Source organism: Panthera onca, chromosome C2 (genome assembly GCF_046562875.1).
Source record: "Panthera onca isolate mPanOnc1 chromosome C2, mPanOnc1 haplotype 2, whole genome shotgun sequence".
NCBI lineage: Eukaryota > Metazoa > Chordata > Mammalia > Carnivora > Felidae > Panthera > Panthera onca.
The window spans coordinates 64,952,104-64,975,328 of record NC_138347.1 but is presented as its reverse complement, the minus strand read 5'-3'; the positions used below and the strand labels follow the sequence as shown (position 1 = coordinate 64,975,328).

The 23,225-nt window shown below is 37.2% G+C and overlaps 1 protein-coding gene across 5 annotated transcripts in view; it reads left to right on the top strand.

The window, feature by feature from the left end:
• Nucleotides 1-23,225, top strand: part of IGSF11 (immunoglobulin superfamily member 11) — a 200,429-nt gene that overhangs the window by 159,258 nt on the left and 17,946 nt on the right. For 4 of the 5 annotated variants that reach the window (XM_060639939.3, XM_060639937.3, XM_078453041.2 and 1 more), the window contains 3 exons: nucleotides 15,436-15,599; nucleotides 17,009-17,216; nucleotides 19,888-20,043. In XM_060639939.3, the coding sequence (XP_060495922.1) occupies nucleotides 15,436-15,599; nucleotides 17,009-17,216; nucleotides 19,888-20,043 (528 nt within the window). The remainder of the gene's footprint in view (nucleotides 1-15,435; nucleotides 15,600-17,008; nucleotides 17,217-19,887; nucleotides 20,044-23,225) is intronic. The other variant, XM_060639940.3, reaches the window with a different exon arrangement.

Below are 23,225 nucleotides of genomic sequence, written 5' to 3'. Positions count from 1 at the left end.
CTACTGCCTCAGGCAACCACCAGGCTGTTCTTTATATCCATGGGCTCAATTTGTTTGTTTTTTATTCCATAACTGAGCTCATATGGTATTTATCTTTTCCTCTCTGACTTATTTCACTTAGCATAATGCTCTCAGGGTCCATCCATGTTTTCCAAAGGGCAATATTTCATTTTTTATGGCCAAATAGTATTCCCCCCCCCCCCCCCGCCCCCACCGCTTTTTCTTTATCCATTCATTCATCCATCTATGGACATTTAGATTGTTTTCATGTCTTGGCTCTTACAAATAATGCTGCTGTGAACATGGCGGGAGTGGTATATGTATCTTTTCAAATTAGTGTTTTCATTTTCTTTGGGTAGATACCCAGGAATGAAATTGCTGGATCATTTCTAATTTTTTGAGGAAAGTTCTTACTGTTTTCCATAGTGGCTGCAGCAGTTTACATTCCCACTAGCAGTGCACAAGGGTTTCCTTCCCCCCCCCCCCCCCATCTTTGCCAACACTTATTATTTGCCTTTTTGATGATAGTCATTCTAACAGATGTGAGGTGATACCTCATTGTAGTTTTGATTTGCATTTCCCGGTATGAGTGATGTTGAGTATCTTTTCAGGTACCTATTGGTCTTCTGTATGTCTTCTTGGGAAAAATGTCTATTCAGATCTTATGCCCATTTTTTGATTGGATTGTTTGTGCTTTTGCTGGTGAGTAGTATGAATTCATTATGTATTTTGGATGTTAGCCCCTTATCAATTACATGATTTACAAATATTTTCTCCCATTCAGGAAGTTGTCTTTTCATTCTTTTGATCCTATTTACATATTTCAGTGCTTTAAACTGTTAAAAGTTAAACTGGTACTAACACAAACAAATCCACTAGATCAAGAAAATTTTAAAAAATGGTGTTTAGTTTGGAAGGAGGCAGTATTACTGGCGAATGAGAATAAAATATTTCAGTGGAGCCATTTTTTAAAAAAAGAATTTAATTAGTTTCGGAATATAACATCCTTCCTGATGGTTTCAGATGGCTTTATTTATTCATAAATAACTCTACTTGTTGATTTAGCCTCTTTTATCACATGAATGCTTCATTAAACAACTGGCGCTTGCTCATTAGAGCCGAGTGGGGCTGTGTTCAACCAGGTGGTGAAGTTGAGAGTACATGGCTGTATTTAACAGTAAAGGCCATTTATTTGGCCTTTTGCCATCTGGAAACTCTAGTTAGTATTTCCCAATATAAATCTTCAGTCTGCTAACCAGACAGATACTGGCATTCAGCTACAGTGTCATGATGTGAAAAAGGCCTACCAAAATATAAACTAAATTACGCTGTAATTTCTTTAGAAAACAAAGCAAAACTAAGCCCGGGAAGAAAAGTACATTCTTCCTACCCTAGTCATTGTCCAGGTTTAAAACCTAGATGTTCAGAAGTTCTTTAGAAAACTAAACAGGAAGGAATTTTGATTTTTTTTCCTTCTGAAAGCAGCTAGTCACTGGCAAGTTCAAATTTGGCCAGAGCGTTATTCCTGTAATAAAAGGCAATCCTGAAACACTGAAAAAATAGCTCATAGACTGTCCCCATGCCTTGCCCTGTCTCTAAACAGGGATTTCTGGAATTTGAAAGCCCAGAGATTTTTTTTTAAGTCCTTCATATAACCTTTGGGTTAATATTATATTAATATTCATTTTAAAATTATACTTTTCATTCCTAGGACCCACAAAGGTTTACAAAGTATGTCTGTTCATCTGTTTTCTTTAAATCGAGTTGAATACAAATCTGAGAGTCTCTTTTTACCCCTGTAGCAGGAAATTTAATATCAGTTACTACTGGGGCTCCCCACAGAACCCAAACACTGGGGGACCCCTCTGGTCTTCCATGGAGTAACTACCGCATTCCCCACGTTTGAACCTGCAGGGTCCTTTGAAGTCTTGCTCTGCAGCTTCCTTGCCTCACGGAGCAGAAGGAGTCTTGGAATGACAGGGCCCCAGTGTCCAGAGCAGCCATCCCCTTTGAAGCACTACTATTTCCCTTGGCCTCTGAGGAAAGTAGAGCAGGGGTCCCCTCTTCTGCAGGAACTTGGCCAGCTTCCATGCCCTTCCCAGGAGCCCTTCTTCTCCTTTCGCAAGCTCAAAGCAGGGCCCTCCCAGCTCCTCTCCCTCAGGACAGTTTCCTCAGTGAGCACAGGCTTTCACTACAGAGACAGGAAGCCTGTTGTCTTCAGTAGTTTCAGCTTTCCACCTTGCACAAGGCTGTGAAGTTAGGAACTAGAGAGGACTTGACAAAGACAGGCTTAGAAGGGGAAGGGGAGAAGAAGGAATGAAACAGCTTTTAATATTTCCACTTGCTGCTTGCCGTAGTCAACATTTGTCCTGTTAACGTCTGGCTATCCTATTTTGAATAGTATTTCTGTATTTGGAGAAATTCCCACATTATGAGTCCACTTCCCACTGTTAGACGTGTGAACTCAAATTTCCAGCTTCTTGTGTAGCTTGGCCTTTGGCTCTCCAGTCAGATGCACATGGATGAGACCACGATTTGGGAGAGAGCAGAGTGAGAAACGACCTCTGTGCTGAGCATGGATAACTGCAGAAGAGGATGGCTTTGGTGGTCCATAGTGTTGTCGGGTGGAGTGCCAGACAGAGAACTGATACCATTAGTCATTGCAGTAGGGTCCTGGCATTTAGGGTTGGTGACAGGGACAGCTGTAGCAGTGTTCTCTCAAGCCAGTTGTACAGCACAGTTTTGGATATTTTCCTAGAAGTTTAATCCTTGAGCTTGTTTCTTTAGCCATTTCGGTGGTTCTGAGAGCTCCCCAACAATCCTCTTTTTTTTTTAATTAAAGAAGATTGATTGGGGTACAATTTACATACAATAAAATCCCCCCTTTTAGGTGCACAGTTTGTTGAGTTTTGACCAATGTTTGCAGTCTTCTAATAACCAGCACAATTGTGATGTTGAAAATTTCTGTCACCCTCAAAGTGTCCGTTCATGCCCCGTGCGGTCATTCTCCATGCCCTTTCCCCTCTCCGCCTTAGCTCTAGCCCCAGGCAACCACTGGTGTGTTCTGCTCCTATACTTTTATCTTTTCCATTATACAGAATTTTTTAAAAAATGGGTACATATTATATATAGTCTTTTGTTTCTGGGTTCTTTTACTTAGCATAATGGCTCTGATATTTATATTGCATGCATCAGTAGCGTGTTCTCTTGTTTCTCACAAGTTTTTATCCATCTGTAAGTTGATGGACATTTGAGTTTCCAGTTTTTTGTCTTGTGGATAAAGATGCTGTGAAAATTTTGCATATAGGTGTTTCGGTGTTTTTGCATCTCTTAGATGAATACTTAGGACTGGAATTGTTGGATAGTATGGTTAAGTGCATATTTAACTTTGTTAGAAACTGTGAAAATATCCCCAAATATATGTACCAATTTGCAGTCCTCCAGAAAGGTACGAAAGTTCGAGTTACTCTGCATTCTTGTCTACACTTGGTATTGTCAGTCAGTTTAACTCATTGTACAGATACCGCCTTGTGATTTTAATTTCCCTGTTGACTAATGAAGTTGAAATTCATTTCATGTTATTACCCATTTGTATGTTTTCTCTGGTACATTTAAAAAATTGGGCTCTTATTGAATGGTAAGATCTGTTTCTGTATTATAAATACAAGTCTTTGATGTGTTTTGAAAGTAATTTCTACCAAAATATGGCTGGTATTTTTATTTTTTAATAATGTTTTTTGAAAACAAGAAATTGTTAATTTTGAAAATCTAATTTATTATTATTTTTATTAACCTGTTTTATTTTTTTAAATTTACATCCAAATTAGTATATAGTGCAACAATGATTTCAGGAATAGATTCCTTAGTACCCCTTACCCATTTAGCCCATCCCCCCTCCCACAACCCCCTCCATAACCCAAAGTTCTCCATATTTATGAGTCTCTTCTGTTTTGTCCCCCTCCCTGTTTTTATTTTTGTTTCCCTTCCATTATGTTCATCTGTTTTGTCTCTTAAAGTCCTCATATGAATGGAGTCGTATGTTAGTCTCTCTCTGACTAATTTCACTTAGCATAATACCCTCCAGTTCTTCCATGTAGTTGCAAATGGCAAGATTTCATTCTTTTTGATTGCGAGTAATACTCCATTTTGTGTGTGTGTGTGTGTGTGTGTGTGTGTGTGTGTGTGTGCGCGCGCGCGCGCGCGCACATATACCACATCTTCTTTATCCATTCATCCATCGATGGACATTTGGGCTCTTTCCATACTTTGGCTATTGTTGTTAGTGCTGCTATAAACATGGGGGTGCGTGTATCCCTTCGAAACAGCACACCTGTGTCCCTTGGATAAATGCCTAGTAGTGCAATTGCTGGGTCGTAGGGTAGTTCTATTTTTAGTTTTTTGAGGAACCTCCATACTGTTTTCCAGAGTGGCTGTACCAGCTTGCATTGCCACCAACAATGCAAAAGAGATCCTCTTTATCCACATCCTTACCAACATCTCTTGTTGCCTGAGTTGTTAATGTTAGTCATTCTGATAGGTGTAAGGTGGTATCTCATTGTGGTTTTGATTTGTATTTCCCTGATGATGAGTGATGTTGAGCATTTTCTCATGTGTCGGTTGGCCATCTGGATGTCTTCTTTGGAGAAGTGTCTATTCATGTCTTTTGCCCATTTCTTCACTGGATTATTTGTTTTTTGGGTGTTGAGTTTGATAGGTTAATAATTCATGCATTTTGTATCCAAAGAAGTATTTTCCTAATTCAGAGTCATTAAGACTTTCTTTCATGTTTCCTTCCAGAAATTTTATGTTTTTACACTTATATTTAACTCTTCAATCCATTTCGGGTTAACCATATAAAGGTGTAAGGTAAAGGTAAATCTAATATTTTTGTATCTGGAAGTCCAATTTTCTAGCACTATATTTTGAAAAGCGTATTCTTTCCCACTTGACATCTTTGTTGGAAATAAAATGGCCACATACATGTGGTTCTATTTCTGGACTCTCTATAAGTCTGTCCTTATGACAACCCAACGCTATCTTGATCACCTTAGCTTTATTGAATGTTTTAAAATCAGGTACAGCAAGTCCTCAAACTTTTTTTCCCTTTTCAAAATTTGGCTATTTTGATCTTTGCTTTTACATGTATATCTTAGAAACAGTTTGACACTTTCTACAAAATAGCTTACTGGAATATTGATTAGAATTTTATTACATTAGTAGATGACTTCAGGGAGACTTGACAGCAGTATAAGGTTTGATTAATGGCCGTGGTTTATCTCTTCATTTATTTAGGTCCTTTAATTCCTCTCAGCAAAGCTTTGTTATTTTCATTGTATAGATCTTACAGATATTTCATTAAAGTTATCCGCAAGGGTTTTATCTTTTTGATGCTATTACAAGTGGTATTATTTTTACAATTTTAATTTCCAAAATTTCCTTGCTACTGTCTAAAAATGTAGTTGGTATTTGTATATCAACCTTGGTTTTTGCAACCTTGTTAAACTAATTACTTAAAATTTGTTGCTTTTTTGTAGATTTATTAGAATTTTTAATGTAGATGATTGTGTTATCTACACATAAATACAATTTTACATTGTTTCTTTCCAATCTATATGCCTTTTTCTCCTTATCCTTGCCTTAGTGCAATGGCTAGGACCTCTGTGTTGAACAGACCTGGCGAGATCAGACATCCTTATCTTGTTTCTGATCTTAAGAAGAAAACAACTTTAGCCATTTATAAAAGTTGTTTTTTTTAAAATCATTAATATGATGTTAGCTGTTTTGTTTTGGTTTGGTTTTTTTTGTAGATACTTTTTACCAGTTTGTGGAAGTTCCTTTTATTCCTTGTTTGAAGAGAGTTTTTGTAATGAATATTTTATAATGCATAGACATTGACTTTTGTCACCTTTTTCTGTACCTATCAAAAAATTATATAGTTTTCTTTTTTAGTATATTGACATGGTAAGTTATATTGATTTCAAATATTGAGTGAACTTTGTGTTCCTGGGGTAAACATCACTTTTGTCATGATTAATTATTCTTTCTGTATATTGCTGGATTCAATTTGCTAATATTTTAAGGACTTTTATGTCTATGTTTAGAAGGGATGTTAGTCTGTAATTTTCTCTGCATGTATTGTCTTTGTTGGATTTTGGTATCAGCGTAATTAATGTTAGCCAGCTTCATAAACTGAATTTTTTTTTTCTGGAAGAGTTTATAGATAGAATTGGCATTATTTTTTCATTAAATGTTTGGCAGAGTTCACCAATGAAGCTATTTGGGTCTGGTGAGATCTTGGTGGGAGGATTTTGAAATGCAAATGAAATTAATTTTCTTTAACGGTCAAAGGGCTCTTCATGCTGTCTCTGTCTGTTAGCGTGAGCTTTGGTACTTTGTCCCTTTCAGAAATTTGTTAATTTCATCTGCGTTACCAAACATGTTAGTATTAAGTTATTTATAATATCCCTTTATGATTCTTTTACTGTCTCTAGAATCTGTGGCTATGTCCCCTCTTTCATAGCTGTTTCTTCTCTTTCTCATTCTTGAGCAGTTTGGTTGGAGATTTATCAATTTTATTGACCTTCTCAGAGAACCACCTTTTGATTTCATTGATTTACTCTATTATCATTTTCATTGAATTCTGCTCTTTGTACTTTTCTTCTTTTAACTTGCTTTTAGTTTAATTTGCTTTTTACTTTCTTAAGGTGAATGGTTAAGTTATTGATTATAAGCCTTCTTTTTATATGAGCATTTAGATGCTATTAATTTTTCTCTAAGTAGACTTTGTTTCTCATAAATTTTGAAATGTTCTATGTTCATTTTCATGCAATTGAAAATATTTTCTTATTTTCCTTGTAATTTCACCTTTGAAGTGAAGTATTAGAAGTAGGTTTTCATGAATCTTTGATTATTTTCTAAGTTTTTATTGAATTCTAATTTTATTCACATTCTTTGTATGATTTTAATTCTTTAAAATTTGTTAAAATTTATTTTGTAGCTCAGACTATTGTCTATCTCGGTGGATGTTCCATGTGTGCTAGAAAATAATGTGTATTCTATGATGTTGAGTAGAGTGTCTTAAGAAACTCAGTTATGATAAATTCATTGGTAGTATTGTTTAGGTCTTCTGTATTTTACTGATTTTTATCTATTCTATGAATTTCTTCTATGTTATTGTTAATGACAGAAGAGTGTTCCAGTCTCTCAACTATGATTGGTATTATTTTTCTCCTTTCAGTTCTATCGGTTTTTGCTTCATGTACTCTGAAGCCCTGTTGTTAGGTATATACACAGGACTATTATGTCCTTGATGAATTGATGCCTTCATCATTATTTAATGTCCCTCTTTATTCCTACTTCAGTGACCTAGCTCTTCTCTCTTCACATACTGCTGCTTTTTCAAGCTCTCCACCAAGAAGGAAGGTCCTCCTTGATTTGCCAGGCACCATTGTGTTTGGCAGTATCTTTGGACAGGATCTCATGACAGTTACCTCACAAACAACTGTCCAGTCTATAGGTGACTCTTTTGGTCAGGTGCCCATTTCTGGTACAATCACTTGTCGTCAGGATGTGAATGAGATCCTGTGTCACAAACCTGGTAACCTGTGTGTAAGGAATTGTCTCATTCTGCTTTCCCTGAAGGGAATTGTGGCTATGGTAGCTGTCATAGCAACATGTCCCATCTTAACATTGCAAAACCTGGTTCTGCTTTTATGGCTTGCTTCTGTAAACAGTTAGTTATAATCACATTACTCACTTAGTTTTACAGAAAGGATTGCAGACACAAATGCCCACAAGAGTCAGGTGGGTATCCTGACTGAGTAAAGTGGGTCATATTGTAGAGTAATAAGGGTGATGGGGATTGTGACAATGTGGAGAGCTCATGCTTTGTCTAACAGGCAGCAGTGATCAATTGTTGTGTGAAATTGCAGGCCCAATGTTACTGACTTTTACAGTTTTTCAAGGTAAGTTGGTAATGTAGAGTTTTGTGTTATTTAATTGTAAGTGATTCAAAGTATTTAAAAACTTGGAGTCATATAATATAGGCCAAACCAAATATGTATGTAAATGGTCTGTCACCTTGCTGGGCTGTGGTCATCCCTGTAAAGAGAATTGCTAGTGGAATAGGATACCTATTCCCAAAGCCATATATAAAGTCAGGAGAGGGCAATAATAGTGGGAGACTTGCTGTAGAGGATTCTGATCAAGTGTTAGGAGCCCTTGTTGAGGAAATGTCACTCACCTAATAGATACGGCATGGCATGAAAGGGCCAAATATGCAGATGTATATATACTTTTTGATTATTTGAAGAGTGGTAGTGTAGACCATGAGCATTGGTTCAGTACAGGGTTTTGGGCTCCCTCTGTCTCATCTCTGGGTCTGCTCTGAGGAAATCATTTCAATACCCAGATCTCCTGGCATGCTATTTGCCCTTAGTATGGCCCCCAAGGAATGTTTGTGGTTGAAAAGGAGACGGTAATGACAAGGCACTGTAATAGTACCTGAAGGGAACCGTAAAACCATAGAAATATAATACGGTAATACTATGAGTCATGGACTCTGTAGGAGTATTTAGTGCTTTAGCCAGAAGATAAGGATATGTGAGTTTACAGTAGCTTGCCTTTGTGTACCAACAGTAAAGTATATTGTTTGATATGGCATCAAATGAAGTAGAGATTTGCCAGTGATCCTACAGATTTATTATTATAGATGACCAGTGCATAATGAAGCCATCTACATTGATCAAACTAACCAGATATTTATTCTTCATTTATTTTAGTACTGTGTTGATGGCCAAAATATAATTTAATGTCAACTAATATAAACATTATTTTTTTTTAGTTCAGATGACAGTTTAAAAATCATATAATAATAATTATAATGGTAGATTATTTAATGAAAATTTGGGTACAGTATGAGGAGAAAGTGATTTGTTTTAAAAACCACTACAATATTAGGGACTTATGCTATTCCAATGTTTCCTTCAGAAAACAGAATATGGAATTTTTATTTTTTTTTGAAATTTACTTCAGTCTCATGGAACGACAGAACTGTATTTGCATAGGTTAAATGAATTTTATATTCTGTTTTTTAAATGTAAGAAACAGCACTTATGAATTGTAGGGGAATCATATAAGTCAAAATTAGCACTTTGTGACTGCTGATATTAATATTTTGGGTGACTGGACAACACAGTCCTCCCAAATACCATCTGATCCTTTTGATGCTTTGTTGACCTTTGTTGATGCTTTGTTGATCCTTTTGATGCTTTATTCCCAGGGAGAAGTGTTCTGGCCTTTGGGCTGATCCTGAAACATGCGTACATGCTCCCCAGATATCAGTGAATACTCTGTTTTGAAATCTCAGTAGGATTGCTCTGGCCAGTCCTCCTCCTGAACTTCAGGTGTTCTGGCTCTGATGGGTGTTGCAGGTGACGTTTCATGTTCTTGGAGTCTGCAGATCACTGTGAAATATCCTTTGTCTATCCCTTGGCTGCTGTGTGGTGTGGATGATCCCTCTTAAGACTTCTAAGGATTTTTTGCTGCCAGTTTCTTTTCCTCTAATGTGTGATTCTTGGTCTGAGAGAAATGTGCATTTCTCTCGGTTTTAAATCTTGAGAGGGGCCTAAAGAAAGAGTATAGACAACTGTTATTTATGATTTCAACTCCTCAGAGGAAACGGGGCCATGTGCTTTATGTCTTTCTTATTTAATTGCTTAGAGTCATTCAGAATTCATGAGTTGACTTAATTTTTCTTGGGTGAAAGTACTAAGAAAAGATTCAAGCCTGCAAAATGCTGCCAAAACAGCTCTTAAATTATACATTTCTCATGTAAATATTGCAAATTGTAAGGTATTTTAAATGAATTTTTAATCTAATAGTTAGCATTAAAGTTTAAATTCCTGCCTAGAATTTCAAACATGGAAATACACTCTAAAAGGAAATGGGGTTTTTAGTTGTTTTTTTAATAAGATAGAAAAAAATTAATCATTTAAAATGTGAAAAAATACCCATTTCCCTCCTTCTTATTTTTACTCTTTCTAAGAAATTTTCGGTTGTACTCAGTTTAGTCCGTATGTTAAGCAGGAATTCTGAGACCGTTCCAAAGCAACTTTATCATCCCGATCTCTTTATATTTATTCAAGATCCAGTTCTTCTTTTCCTACATGAAAACATAAGCAGGTTACACAGTTTTTTTCTGATCACTCTGAGTTTAGAAATAAAGCAAAACAAGAAAAGTCAATTTATATACAGAAATCTATGTGTAGTTTCTAGAATGCTGGTGATCCCCCCTTTAGGAAGTCAGAGGTCTACCCCCAGCTTCGTTGTGGTGAAGTCTCCTCAGCCCGCTAGGACGGAATCCAAGATCACCCTGCACCAGCTCTTTGTGTGTTCACCTCTGATCCATTGGAAACTCTCAGATGTCCTTGGCCCTGACACATTCCAGGAATGTAGGCCCTGTTGTTGAGTGGGCATGGGATGGGACTGAAGTGCACCAACCTCTAACAAGGAAGTCTCTCAGAGTCTCTTTACAGATGTTCACTTCTGACCCGTTTATTCTTTGTGTAGTTGTAAAAGTTAGGTAGCCTGTTCTCAGCCATTTTCTTTGTGTAAGTCCTTCAGGATAGTTTATCTTAAAACTTGCTCTGGTATCTGGTGTCTTAATATATGATGTTTTATGGTCTTGGATGACTTTCTGTTCCATAGAGAATTCTGGTAGCTAGAGAGCATAACAGCCTTTTTATGTTAAATGTTCCTATCTGTAAGACACTGAGAGTAGAAGAGATATAATTACAAATAGAGTTTCTGTCACTCAGTTATCAGTTTTATTGGTAAGAAAGTATCTCTTCAGTCTCATCTTAATACAAGTGATAACATTATCATTTGTTTTCTGAGATGTGATCTGTGGGAGAGTTTGGTATAGCAGACATCATACTGTGGGAAGTCAGAAGACACAGGTCCTAGTCTTAAGACCTTTGGCAAGTCTGTCTCTTTGGACCCTACTGTGGTCTCTTGCGTGGAAACTGAAGGAATTAAATTAGATCCATTCAGTAACATGTATTTATTGAGTTCTTAATTATGTGCTTAAAGTAATGGAGTTCTCAGTGGACCTCCAGTATACTGGTGAAGATATTTTAAGTAATAAGTATGAATACTAATGAAAGTGTGATCACAAGTTTGGATAGTGTTCAGAATGAAAGGAACATTGCTCTATGACAGCCTGACCTCGACTGGGGGGTCAGGAAAGGCTCTTTTGTGAAAAGTAACACATGAGCTAATAGGAAGGATGAGTAGGAGGTTACTAAGTAAAGGATTGGGGTGTGGATTAAATGAGTGTGCATGTGTGTGCACATGCACATGTGTTTGTAAGTAGTGCTAAATGTGGGCTTGGCATATGGTCTGTGTTGTATGTAGTATATGTTAATAGCAGTAGTAGCAGTCATGGTTGTCATCATCAGCTGTCAGCCTCTGTTACTGCCCTTATTGTCATACCCTTTTGATGAGGATGTGATGGTAACATTTAGCCCTATTTTTCAGAGGAAGCAACTGAATCAGAGACGAAGTGATTTACATGGGGCCACCCAGCTAAGCAGATGAAATTGCCAGATTTCAAACTAGATCTCTGCACCTTCAAACTCATACTTTTCTTATCTCTTATCTCTTATTTCTTCTATAGCCGTGTCTGTACTTGAGATTTCAGAGTTAATCTTCTGTGAAATGGGAAGTAGATGAAGTCAGTCTTCCATAACTTCTACCAACCCAGCGGCTTGTCTCTGCTAGCGGACCTGCTCCCGTCCCCTCAGCTCCCATCCTGTCCTATGGATTTACTCTTCCTTTACTCAACTCCTAACCTATTTTGGTAGTTTCCTCCGTCAACACCTTTCTCTTTCATTCTTAGTTTATGTTGGCCATTTTTTTTTCTTTTTAAAATGTGTATGAAAGATTGTGTGAGTTCACCTTGGAATTCATGAATTGAGAGTGGAAGGTACACATTATCCTGTATTGTTTAAAGGGGACACATTCCCTTCATTTCTTGGAGGATTACCTGGGGAAGTTAAGGATGAAGGTTTTGTTGCTAGTTTGGCTTCTACACTTACTCTAAAACCATGTAACAACTATATTGCCCTAACTCGCTTCTACCTTAGAAGGTAGCTTATTCCCCTGTTCATTGCTGTTCCATGATCAACCTTCCTTGTTGGCCTTGACACTTAACACTTGAGTTTCTTTCAGTTTTCCTTTTTAAAACTGAGAGACTTTCCCTAATATTTTACTTAGAGGCTTTTCCTGATGTTACCAACTGCTTTGTATCCTATCACAGATGGCTTATTTTTTGAAACATTTTATCCTGCAAATTTAACTCCTGAGAACATCATCAGAATCTATGTGAAGAACATGAAGTTCTATAGAAGGAAGGTGTTATGTAGATTTATTTTTTTAAAAATGATTTGTAATCATAGCGATATGTTATTGTGTTACTTTTTTTGGAGAATTGAGATAATATCACTTCAAAGTAAAACAGTTTGAGATACTGCCATGGTCTTAATGTATTTTTTGTGATTAGAATAGCTTCTCTCTTGGATCTCCCTGGCCTGTTTTAATCTCCTGTTAGCCCTGTACTGTTCTATAGTCCCAGGGGCACAGGCATTCTTTTTAGAAGAGATAAAAGTTGATTTTCACTTCCCAGGATTTGATTCTGATAGATCACTATTTTCTTCTTTTAATTTTAACAGTTATTGAGATAGAATATGTATTCCACAAAATTCACACATTTGAAATATAAAATTCATTTATTTTTTGGAAATTTATAGAGTTGTACAACCGTCATAACAATCCAGTTTTGGAAGTTTTCCATCACTCTAGAAAGTTGCATATAACCTATTTGCATCAATCCCTCATCCCTCCTCTCTAGCCCCATACAACAACTGATTTGCTTCTTGTCCTTATAGATTTGCCTTTTCTGGACATTTCATGTAAATAGAATCATACAGTATATTAGTGTTTTGCATATGGCTTCTTCCACTTAGCAAAATGTGTTTGAGAAGCTCATCCATGGTGTGTCAGTAACTTATGGTTTTTTTTTTACTCATGAGTAGTATTTCATTGTATGGATATACCACATTTTGTCCACCAATCAGTTGATAAGATATTTGGCGATGTGATATTAGTAATGCTACCATGAACATACATGGTCTTTGTGTGACATATATTTTCACTTGGGTAGATTACTGGGGTGGAATTGCTGGGTTGTATGGTAAGTTTATGGTAAACATTTTAAGAAACTGAAACTATTTTCCCAAGTGACTGTTCTATGTTACATTCCCACCAGCAATGAATGAGGATTGTAGTTTCTCTACATTCTTGTAAGCTCTTGGTTTTGTCTTGATGATAGCCATTCCAGTGGTTTTAATATGCAGTTTCCTAATGAGTAATAATGTTGAGCATCTTTCCATGTGCTTATTACTTTTTGAAATAAATGTTTATTAAAGTATTTTATGCATTTTAATATTAGGTTGTTTGTCTTTTCATTATTGAGTTGTAATAGTTCCATCATATATATTATATATTGGAGTCCTTTATCAGATATGTGAATTACAGATATTTTTTTCCCAGTCTGTACCTTGGCTTTTTATTTTCCTAATTAAATGTTTTGAAGTACAATAGTTTTTAAAATTTTAACAAAATCCAACTTTTTAATTGTTTTCTTTTATGATTTATGGTACTCGTGAATATCTAAGACCTCTTTGACTAACCCACAGTCACAAAGATTTTCTTCTATGTTTATTTCTAGAAGTTTTATAGTTTTAGCTGTTATGTTTAGGTCTGTGATACACTTTGAGTTGATTTTTGTGTATCCTGTGAGGTAAGGGTCTGAGTTAATTTTTTGCATATTAATGTCTAATTGTTCCAACACTGTTTATTGAAAAGACTATTTCCCCCCATTTAATTGTCTTATACCTTTGTTGAAAGCATTTTACTATAAATATAAACAGAAGACCATGGGGGAGGGGAAGAAAAAAAAAGTTAGGGAGGGAGCCAAACCATAAGAGATTCTTAAAAACTGAGAATAAACTGAGGGTTGATAGGGGGTGGGAGGGAAGGGAGATCGGTGATAGGCATTGAGGAAGGCACCTGTTGGGATGAACACTGAGTGTTGTATGGAAACCAATTTGACAATAAATTTCATATTAAAAAATATATGTATAAATGTTTATTTCAGAACTCTAAATCCTGTGCCATTTATCTGGTGTTCTGTCCTTATGCTAGTACCACAGTGTCTTGATTACTATAACTGTATAGCAAGTTTTGAAATCAGATAGTGTGAATTCTGCACATTTGTTCTTATTTTTCAATATTATTTTGGCTATTCCCGTTTTTTGCCTTTCCATGTCTGCTAGAATTAGTTTTTCAGTAGCTACAAAAAGCCTACAGGGATTTGAATTGGGATTGCTCTGAATCTATAGGTCAGTTTAGGGAGAATGGAATCTTCTAATCCATGAACATTGCATATCTATCCATTTTTGTGCTTATTTGATTTCCTTCATTAGCGTCTTACAGTCATTAGTGTTTATTTAAAAAAAATTTTTTTAACGTTTATTTATTTTTGAGACAGGGAGAGACAGAGCATGAACGGGGGAGGGTCAGAGAGAGGGAGACACAGAATCTGAAACAGGCTCCAGGCTCTGAACTGTCAGCACAGACCCTATGCGGGGCTCGAACTCATGGACCACGAGATCATGACCTGAGTGGAGGTCGGCCGCTCAACTGACTGAGCCACCCAGGTGCCCCCAGTTATTAGTGTTTAGATCTTGCACATATTTTGTTAGATTTATATGTAAGCATTTAATTTTAAGTGTGCTATTATTGATGCCTTTAAAAAAAATCATTTTATTTCTCATCCATCCTCACCATTTCAAGTTTTTTTTTTTTTAAATGTTTGTTTATTATTGAGAGACAGAGATAAAGCATGAGCATGGGAAGGGCAGGGAGAGAGGGAGACACAGAATCGGAAGCAGGCTCCAGGCTCTGAGCTGTCAGCACAGAGCCCAACATGGGGCTTGAACTCACCTTGAGATCATGACCTGAGCCAAAGTTGGCCGCTTAACCGACTGAGCCACCCAGGCTCCCCGTCCATTGCAAGTTTTGTTCAAACCCTATCAGTTAACTTCTCCCATGTATTTGAATCTGGCCAAATATCTGATATTGTCTTACAAAATAAAGTAAGTATCTGCTAATGTTTTTCATTTGTGGTTTCTAAGAGATAAAGGTAACTGTTTTTATTATTTCAAGTCAATGACTGGTTAGAAGTTGTTTAGTAAGATTATTATGTGAGTCTGTTTACAGTACTGATAATGTAAAACACACAAGCGTTTTCTGAAGAGGTTTGGTCTGTCAGGAAAGGGTGAGCACATAACCTCCCTGTTCTCTGCTTTGCAGGTGTTGCAGCTTCCCTGGAAGTCTCTGAGAGCCCTGGGAGTATCCAAGTGGCCCGGGGCCAGACGGCAGTCCTGCCCTGTACTTTTACTACCAGCGCTGCCCTCATTAACCTCAATGTCATTTGGATGGTCATTCCTCTCTCCAATGCTAATCAACCTGAGCAGGTAGTTCTTTTCCACTTCATGCTGCCTCTCAAATATTAATTTTTTCAGAAGAGGTGGGTAGGAAAGCATCCTGAGTATATATTTGATTTCTAGGTAGGATAAGATGGCACGTTCCGTGTGCCTATGCTGTTTTAAATCCTACTCCTGTGTTATTAGTCAACCATCAGAAGAGATTATCCTCTTTTTAAGAGACTTTCTTGTTTTAACATATGTCAGGGGAATCCTTCTGAAAATTTTACGTAGGAACCTGGAATTTTACCGAAAGGTGTTGCTGATAGGAAAAAGCAAGATAGAAAAAGTAACATATGCTTTGACAGGAAGGGACTGTCAGTAACACAGATGGATGAGAGTATGTTTTAGATACAGTGATAATATTAAGGAAGTAACATTAGATAGTATTACTTGGTTTATTTGTCTAATTTCACAAGTGTTTTTAAAATAAACATAGCCAGGCATACTAGCCAGCCTCAAAGAGTCTCAAATAAATTAAGGTACACAAAAATAGAAGCTACTACCTAGTAAACTGCCAATTACAGGTAAAAGACCCATAATTGATATTAACTGTTGTAGAAAATAATGCTCAGAAAATTAATGAATTGTAACCACGGTTACGCATTTATTCCCAAAGATAATTTATTACTGTTACGAAGCTTTTCTGCTTCAGTGAGCTTATTACTACCTAAAAATACTTGATAAGCTAAATTTTCTGATATGAATTCAAATATGTATATTTAGAAGCTTCTTTCATTTCTTTAGACCATGGAATTTTTCTAATTAATTAGACTAAGCCTCTGAGATCATTTTGTTCAACCTTATCATTTTAGGAGGCAAAGAAAGACTTGAGTGTAGTTGCCCAAATATTTACAGATAGAACTGAAATAGAAGCAAGTTTCTCATTCTCAGCCCACAAGGCTTTTGGCAGGAGCGTTCTGAGTCCTCTCCCCTGAATAGTTAATTTTGATAATAGAAACGGACATAAGAATAGCAATCAGGGATCTGCAACGCTTCTTCTCTCTCATGACTAGTTATGTTCAGGTTGTAGCCATGATCTGTCCTCTTGTGACCTGGTAAGCATGAGAATGGCAGTGCTAATTTTTTAAACTTTTTATTTTGGAATTATTTGAATAAAAATATTTATGGGCTGATAGGAAGATTGCACTAAAGACATTTTCTATATTCTGATGAGTTAGACAAGGAAACAGTGTTATTTTAATTTGGTATCTGAGAATTTAGAATCCCCAAATATGCCTGTGCACTGATGCTGTAGTAAAGGGTTGGGGACAAGTTTAAGGTAAGAAAGTTTTTCAATGTTTGATGCAGTCTACGATCTACCAGATAGTTACTGCTATGTGTTATGTGTCTAGAAGGGAATGTAGTGGCCAGTTTATTTATTTTACTTTCTTTTCCAGGTCATTCTGTACCAGGGTGGACAGATGTTCGATGGTGCCCCCCGGTTCCATGGTAGGGTAGGATTTACAGGCACTATGCCGGCCACCAACGTCTCTATCTTCATTAATAACACTCAGCTGTCAGATACAGGCACCTACCAGTGTTTGGTCAACAACCTTCCAGATAGAGGGGGCAGAAACATTGGGGTCACCGGTCTCACAGTTTTAGGTGAGTGGCAGGATGTTGCAGGCATCTTGGCTTTCCTTATGCTGTGACTGTACTCGAGCATACTTACTTTTGACCATCCTTCTACACTTTCAGTCTGCTAGCATCCTTTTCTTGATTCCTCTCCTATCTGCCCTGCCTGGACTCTGCGTCTCTGTGCTTTTTACGCATAGTCTTCCCATCCCTTTTGCCACTTCTGGTGGCTCCTTAAAGCTTCTTAAATGATTTGTCCTGAAAGTGGAGAAAGGTGGTAAAAAACACAATCACAAGTGGCCTCTCACTTTTCTTCAGTGTTTACAGGATAGGACTTATCATTGAGAGCAAGTTAAGTCAAGAATCATTTATTTTCTGTACAAAGCAGAAGTTTCAGCACACGTGAGAAAAAATGACTGCTTCATGTCTACATAGACTGAGGAGACTCACTGCAGTTCTCGGCTTACCCCTCATGTCCTGGCATAATTTCAGTAAAACATCCTTTTTGAATGATAAATCATATGATCAATTTGGTCTCAATACTGTATTAAGAGACTGTATAGTTTTAGGGCCTTTTTACAGGTGGCATAGACAATGTCTTGTCTCACACAGGCACTTTTTCTATTATACAGTATACTTAGAATACGTCATACTAAATTAAGTCCATTCTAAACACATTTTGTTTCTCACTTCTGCTGCCTCTAAAATGAAACACTGCCTCCTAAATGCAGTTAAGTTCAGTTCACTGGGGGAGACCTAGGAGGTAGTTAGAGAAGGCTGATACTCTTGATTGTCCTTCACCTGTTTGGCTCAGAATCTCCTCCCTTATTCCTTGGCAAATTCTTGCCCTTTCTTTTCCCTTCCGTTGTTGAGGTACTTGAGGATACCATTTTCCTTCTTTGGGTGAGACTATGCGATAGCCATGGTGCCTTGTTTTCCTAGTCTTCAAACAAAGTAAGAAGACTAAGGACCAGATTGGAGATTTCTATCTTAGAAACACTGTAGTATATTCAGAATTGTGTAATTTTTAATTATGCAGAGGTTTTTACTAAATACAGAGATTTAAAAACACTCAAGTACCGAATATAGAGCACTAATGGAATTTCAGTGTTTTTCTGATGTTTATACCTGCAAATTAGGTGACTGTCTTCCCACATTATCTAAGTTAATTTTTTCAATTTTTAAAAGAAGAAAAAAATCCTTTAATGTTTTTTATAGTTGATGCTACCTTTAAAGAATTATCTTGGGCTTCCTTTATAGCATCATGGTGGCAGTGTCGAAGGCAGTAATTGAGGGGACTGGTTTACCCCATCACAGCAAGTAGGATTCTCTGAGATTTTTTTACTTTTCCTACCTAATACCCTTTTATGGTTCTCTCTCCCCCACCCCTTCCTTTCCTGGTTTCTCTGTCTATTGCACTTACCTTTTATGCATTTGTTCATTCCTTTTTGAAAGGTTGAACATATTTCTCGAAAAGTCGTTAGCATTACAAGTATACCATCATTGGATTCAGACTTTACTTCCTCCATCCCCCAACATGAGACTCCAAGCCATGGGGTTAGCTGATATTTTTATTTGCTTGCATTCTTACTACAAAGCACCGCCTTCTTCCGTTAGTGTTCTTCTTTCATAATTTTTAAATTTTGTGTCTTTTATGTGCTTATTTGTCTTAATGATTATAAAATGTCCACTGCATTATGATCAAGTAGTAGACACACTTGACCTTGACTCTAACTTCCCCCACCATAAAGCAGAATTTAGCATAAAGTAGGTCTGTCAGGTTTTTGTTTGTAAAGTAACAAAGAATCTTGTCAGGGTCGTCTTACCCAGAGAGTTGCTGGCAGGGTCAGTGGTTGCTCTTCCTTGAAATATTTTTTCTAAAAGTGGCTTCTTGCAGTAATGAAAAAATTTAATTGTGGTAAAATACACATGACATAAAACTTACCATCTGAGCCAGTGTGTAAGTGTACAGATCTGTAGGGATAAGTACATTCACACTGCTGCGCAGCCACTCTCCAGAACCCTTTTTATCTTACGAAACTAAAACTCTGTGCTCATTAAACAACATTTCCTTCTCCTCCCGGCCATTGGTAACCACTTTCCTATTTTCTGTTTGTATGAATTTGACTACTCGAGGTGCCTCATATAAGTAGAATTATTTATTGTTTGTCTTTTTATGACTGGCTTATTTCACTTAGCATAATGTTCTCAAGGCTCATCCATGCTATAGCACGTGTCAGAATTCCCTTCCCTTTCAAGGCCGAATAACATTTCCTAGTATGTATGTACCACATTTCGTTTATCCATTCATCCATCCATGGATACTTGGCTGTTTCTGTCCTTCAGCTATAATGAATAATGCTGCTGTGAACATGGGTATGCTCAGTCATGTTTCTAAAGGCAGTGCGTGGGCAGGAAGGACCTTCAGCATTCTTCTTCAGAGGAAGGAATGCAAAACGAAGAGCATAAGATTCCTTCAAAGTATAATGAAAGGATGCAGCCCCTTTTCCATGTTTGCCCCCTGCCAGCTGAAGTTGTGGGCCCTGACTAGTCACTGGCGTCACTCACGAGGTAGTCTTCTGGTTATGTGTTCTATAAACATTGTTATCTGAGGTTCCAGTGCACTGAATGTTGATGTCTCCTCCATCATCAGGTGGCTGATAGTAAATACGTACTCTATTCCTTACTCTTCCTATTGTAGTTCCCCCTTCTGCCCCACACTGCCAAATCCAAGGATCCCAGGATATCGGCAGCGATGTCATCCTGCTCTGTAGCTCAGAGGAAGGCATCCCTCGGCCAACTTACCTTTGGGAGAAGTTAGACAATACCCTCAAACTACCTCCAACAGCCACTCAGGGTATGTACGGTGTTGCTTTACCCATTTCATTAGTTACCATGCAAAATTCCAATTCTAAGACTCAATGAAATAATTAACTTTAATAGAGTTTGAAAAATAACACGCTGTGTCTGTAACTGCTGAAAAAGCTATCTGGATCATTTTGCGTTTTCAACTTTAAAGAGAAGAAAACATATCCTTTCTCATATGCTGCCGTTATGTATCTCATCCAGTGGTTACTATCTATGGAAATTCTGTTCCATTACAATGAGGATTTAAAATAGCTACTTGGTAGCTTCTTTATAGTGTTAACTGTAAGATGATCCTTGAAGTTTGTAACTGAGAATCCACTTCCTTCTTGAGGCACAACTGACTATTTTAGTATGAGAAACATCAGCACGATCATGAGAGGGTCAATCATCCTGTTTTCAGCCTCAAGTCTAAGTAGAGGAAGAAGATGGGAAAGAGAACAGGAAAAGGCCTCAGATCATGGGAGAACCAGGAGTTGATTATACCAGACAGGTAAAGATGGAGGAAGCATGAGTCTCATCGATGATTTTCTACACGTGAATCCAGCTATTTAAATTTGATAACAAAGGAAACACTCTTGAAAATTTAAGGAGAACTTATAAAATGAGGGAAAATTACAGCGTTTTATCTAAAATCTTCTATTTCAAGAAAATAAAAGTTAGCAGCCTTGAATGTTGCATCATCTGTAACAGTATTTTTCTTGTATACTCAGGGCTTGTAGCCTGTATACTCTTGTAGCGTTCTCAGGGCAAGTATACAAATCTTACGTTAAAAGAGTTGGCAGTTAATGAAGAGGCTCCAGACAACCTGAATTGTGCCTGAAATATGCCCCCATTGGTAGTATATGGCTGTCATGGAGATGGAAAGTCCTAACTTGTATGGTAAAGTTAGGCATGGTAAAGCACCAGGGCTACCAGCTCTGTCAGAGTCTGGGAGAATCCTGACAGAACTATTCACAGACCTTCCTATCATCTTTTAACTTACCTAGCCAAAATGTAGTATGTAAAAAAACTTCTCAGTGACAGCATGTAATAACTTTTGGGTTACTCTGATAATGATTACTGCAATACCGTTGTTCCCTGTGGATTGCTGAATTGCTAAATGTTTCAGCCACACTGTGGGCTGAATAGCTTTTCTGGTGGAACTAAAGTGTTAATCTCTCCATTTACATGTAAGTGGCATGTTTAATCTAGTTCTTGTGTTGAAATCCTGAAAACCATATTTAAATTCCAGATTTCCTAGTAACTATTTCAGTGACAGTTTACCTCTCTGGGCTGGTGTTGCCTTTTTTTTTTTTTTTTTTTTTTTTTTTTTAAATATGGGGACTAAACAATGTCATTTCCAAGATTCTTTGTATCAGCATGAGAGTTCTATGATTTATATTTAAAACATTTTGGTGAAATACTGGGTTGAGTTTGGAATTACAAATAAATGCTAAAAGTGGTTACTTGTATGTAAGTTGAGAAATACCTATAGAAAGAACCTTCCATACCTCTTTGTCTTTGAATAAGTGTGTATTAGTAAATTTTTTTGGTGTCTTCTGTATAATTTAAATATTTTTTAGTACTATATGAAAGTGATCTTGAATGTTATTGATGAAAATGTTTATCTTTTGTAATCCAAACTCAGGATTCATTATCAGAATTAGTTTGAATAACTTCATTTATCACACTAATGCTCACTAAGTGAGTCAGATTTTTTATTTAAATTTGCCTCTTGGGGGGCACCTGGGTGGCTCAGTCGGTTGAGCATCCGACTTCGGCTCAGGTCATGATCTCACAGTCCATGAGTTCAAGCCCCGTGTCAGGCTCTGTGCGGACAGCTCAGAGCCTGGAGCCTGCTTCGGATTCTGTGCCTCCCTGTCTCTCTGCCCCAACCCACTCACATTCTGTCTCTATCTCTCTCAAAAATAAATAAACATTAAAAAAATTTTTTTAAATTTGCCTCTTGGTACTGATATTAATAAGATAGATCTCAAAATAGCATATAATCCTCAAATAACTTAGATTTTTTTAAAGATACTTTTTACACTTATTTATTTTTGAGAGAGAGTATGAGCAGGGGAGGGGCAGAGAGAAAAGGAGACAGAGGATCCGAAGTGGGCTCTGCACTGACAGTCTGATGTGGGACTCGAACTCATGAACTGTGAGATCGTGATCTGTGGCGAAGTTGGATGCTTAATCGACTGAGCTACCCAGCCACCAAATAACTTAGATTTTAAAAACACTTTATTAATATGTTTGCAGTTGCTTAATATAAACTCAAGATGTATTCTCTGTGAAAAGAATATTTGACACCAAGGGAGGGTACTCCAGAAGTCAGTTAGTGACAGGGTCATAATATTTGGGGATTAGAATTGTCCTTGTGTGTAGGGGCTAGTTTGAAGGAGCTCCTTCTGGTCACATCTTGGACAGTTTGAACATTAAAATAAATATATAATCTGTTGAATGAAATGAAATGTATTTAGGAAATATGAAGTACTTAGTTTGGTCTGTGCTTCTGAGGTCTGTACAAATGACCCATGTTCCATTAAGTGTCTGGGTCTGGTCCCAGTTCACCAGCCCCTGCATTGGTGGTTCTCAACTGGGACATTTTCAGTTGACATTTTTTTGGTTGTCAGAGCTGATAGGATGGTGCTACTGGCAGCTCGTGGGTAGAGGCTAGGGATGCTGGTAAACATCCTATAATGCACAGGAACAGCCCCTGCAGTAAAGAACTATCTGGCCCCAAATGTCAGTGAGTCAGTTACATTAATATATTTCCTAATGTTAAATATCCTTGCATTTCTGGAATAAAGTCTATATGATTGTGATTTTTAAAAAAAAAAAACTTTTTTAACATTTATTTTTGAAAGAGAGAGACAGAGAGTGAGGAGGGGAGGGGGGTGGAGAGAGAGAGAGAGACAGACAGACAGATAGACAGACACAGAATCTGAAACAGGCTCCAGGCTCTGAGTTGTCAGCACAGAGCCTGATGCATGATGTGGGGCTCAAACCTATGAATCATGAGATCATGACCTGAGCTGAAGTTGGATGCTTAACTGACTGAGCCACCCAGGCGCCCCTGATTGTGATTATTTTAAATAAATTGCTCCATTTGGTATGCTAACATGTTAATAGAATTTTTGCATTTGTGATCATAAGTGAGAATTGTCTGTGATTTTTTTTTTCTGT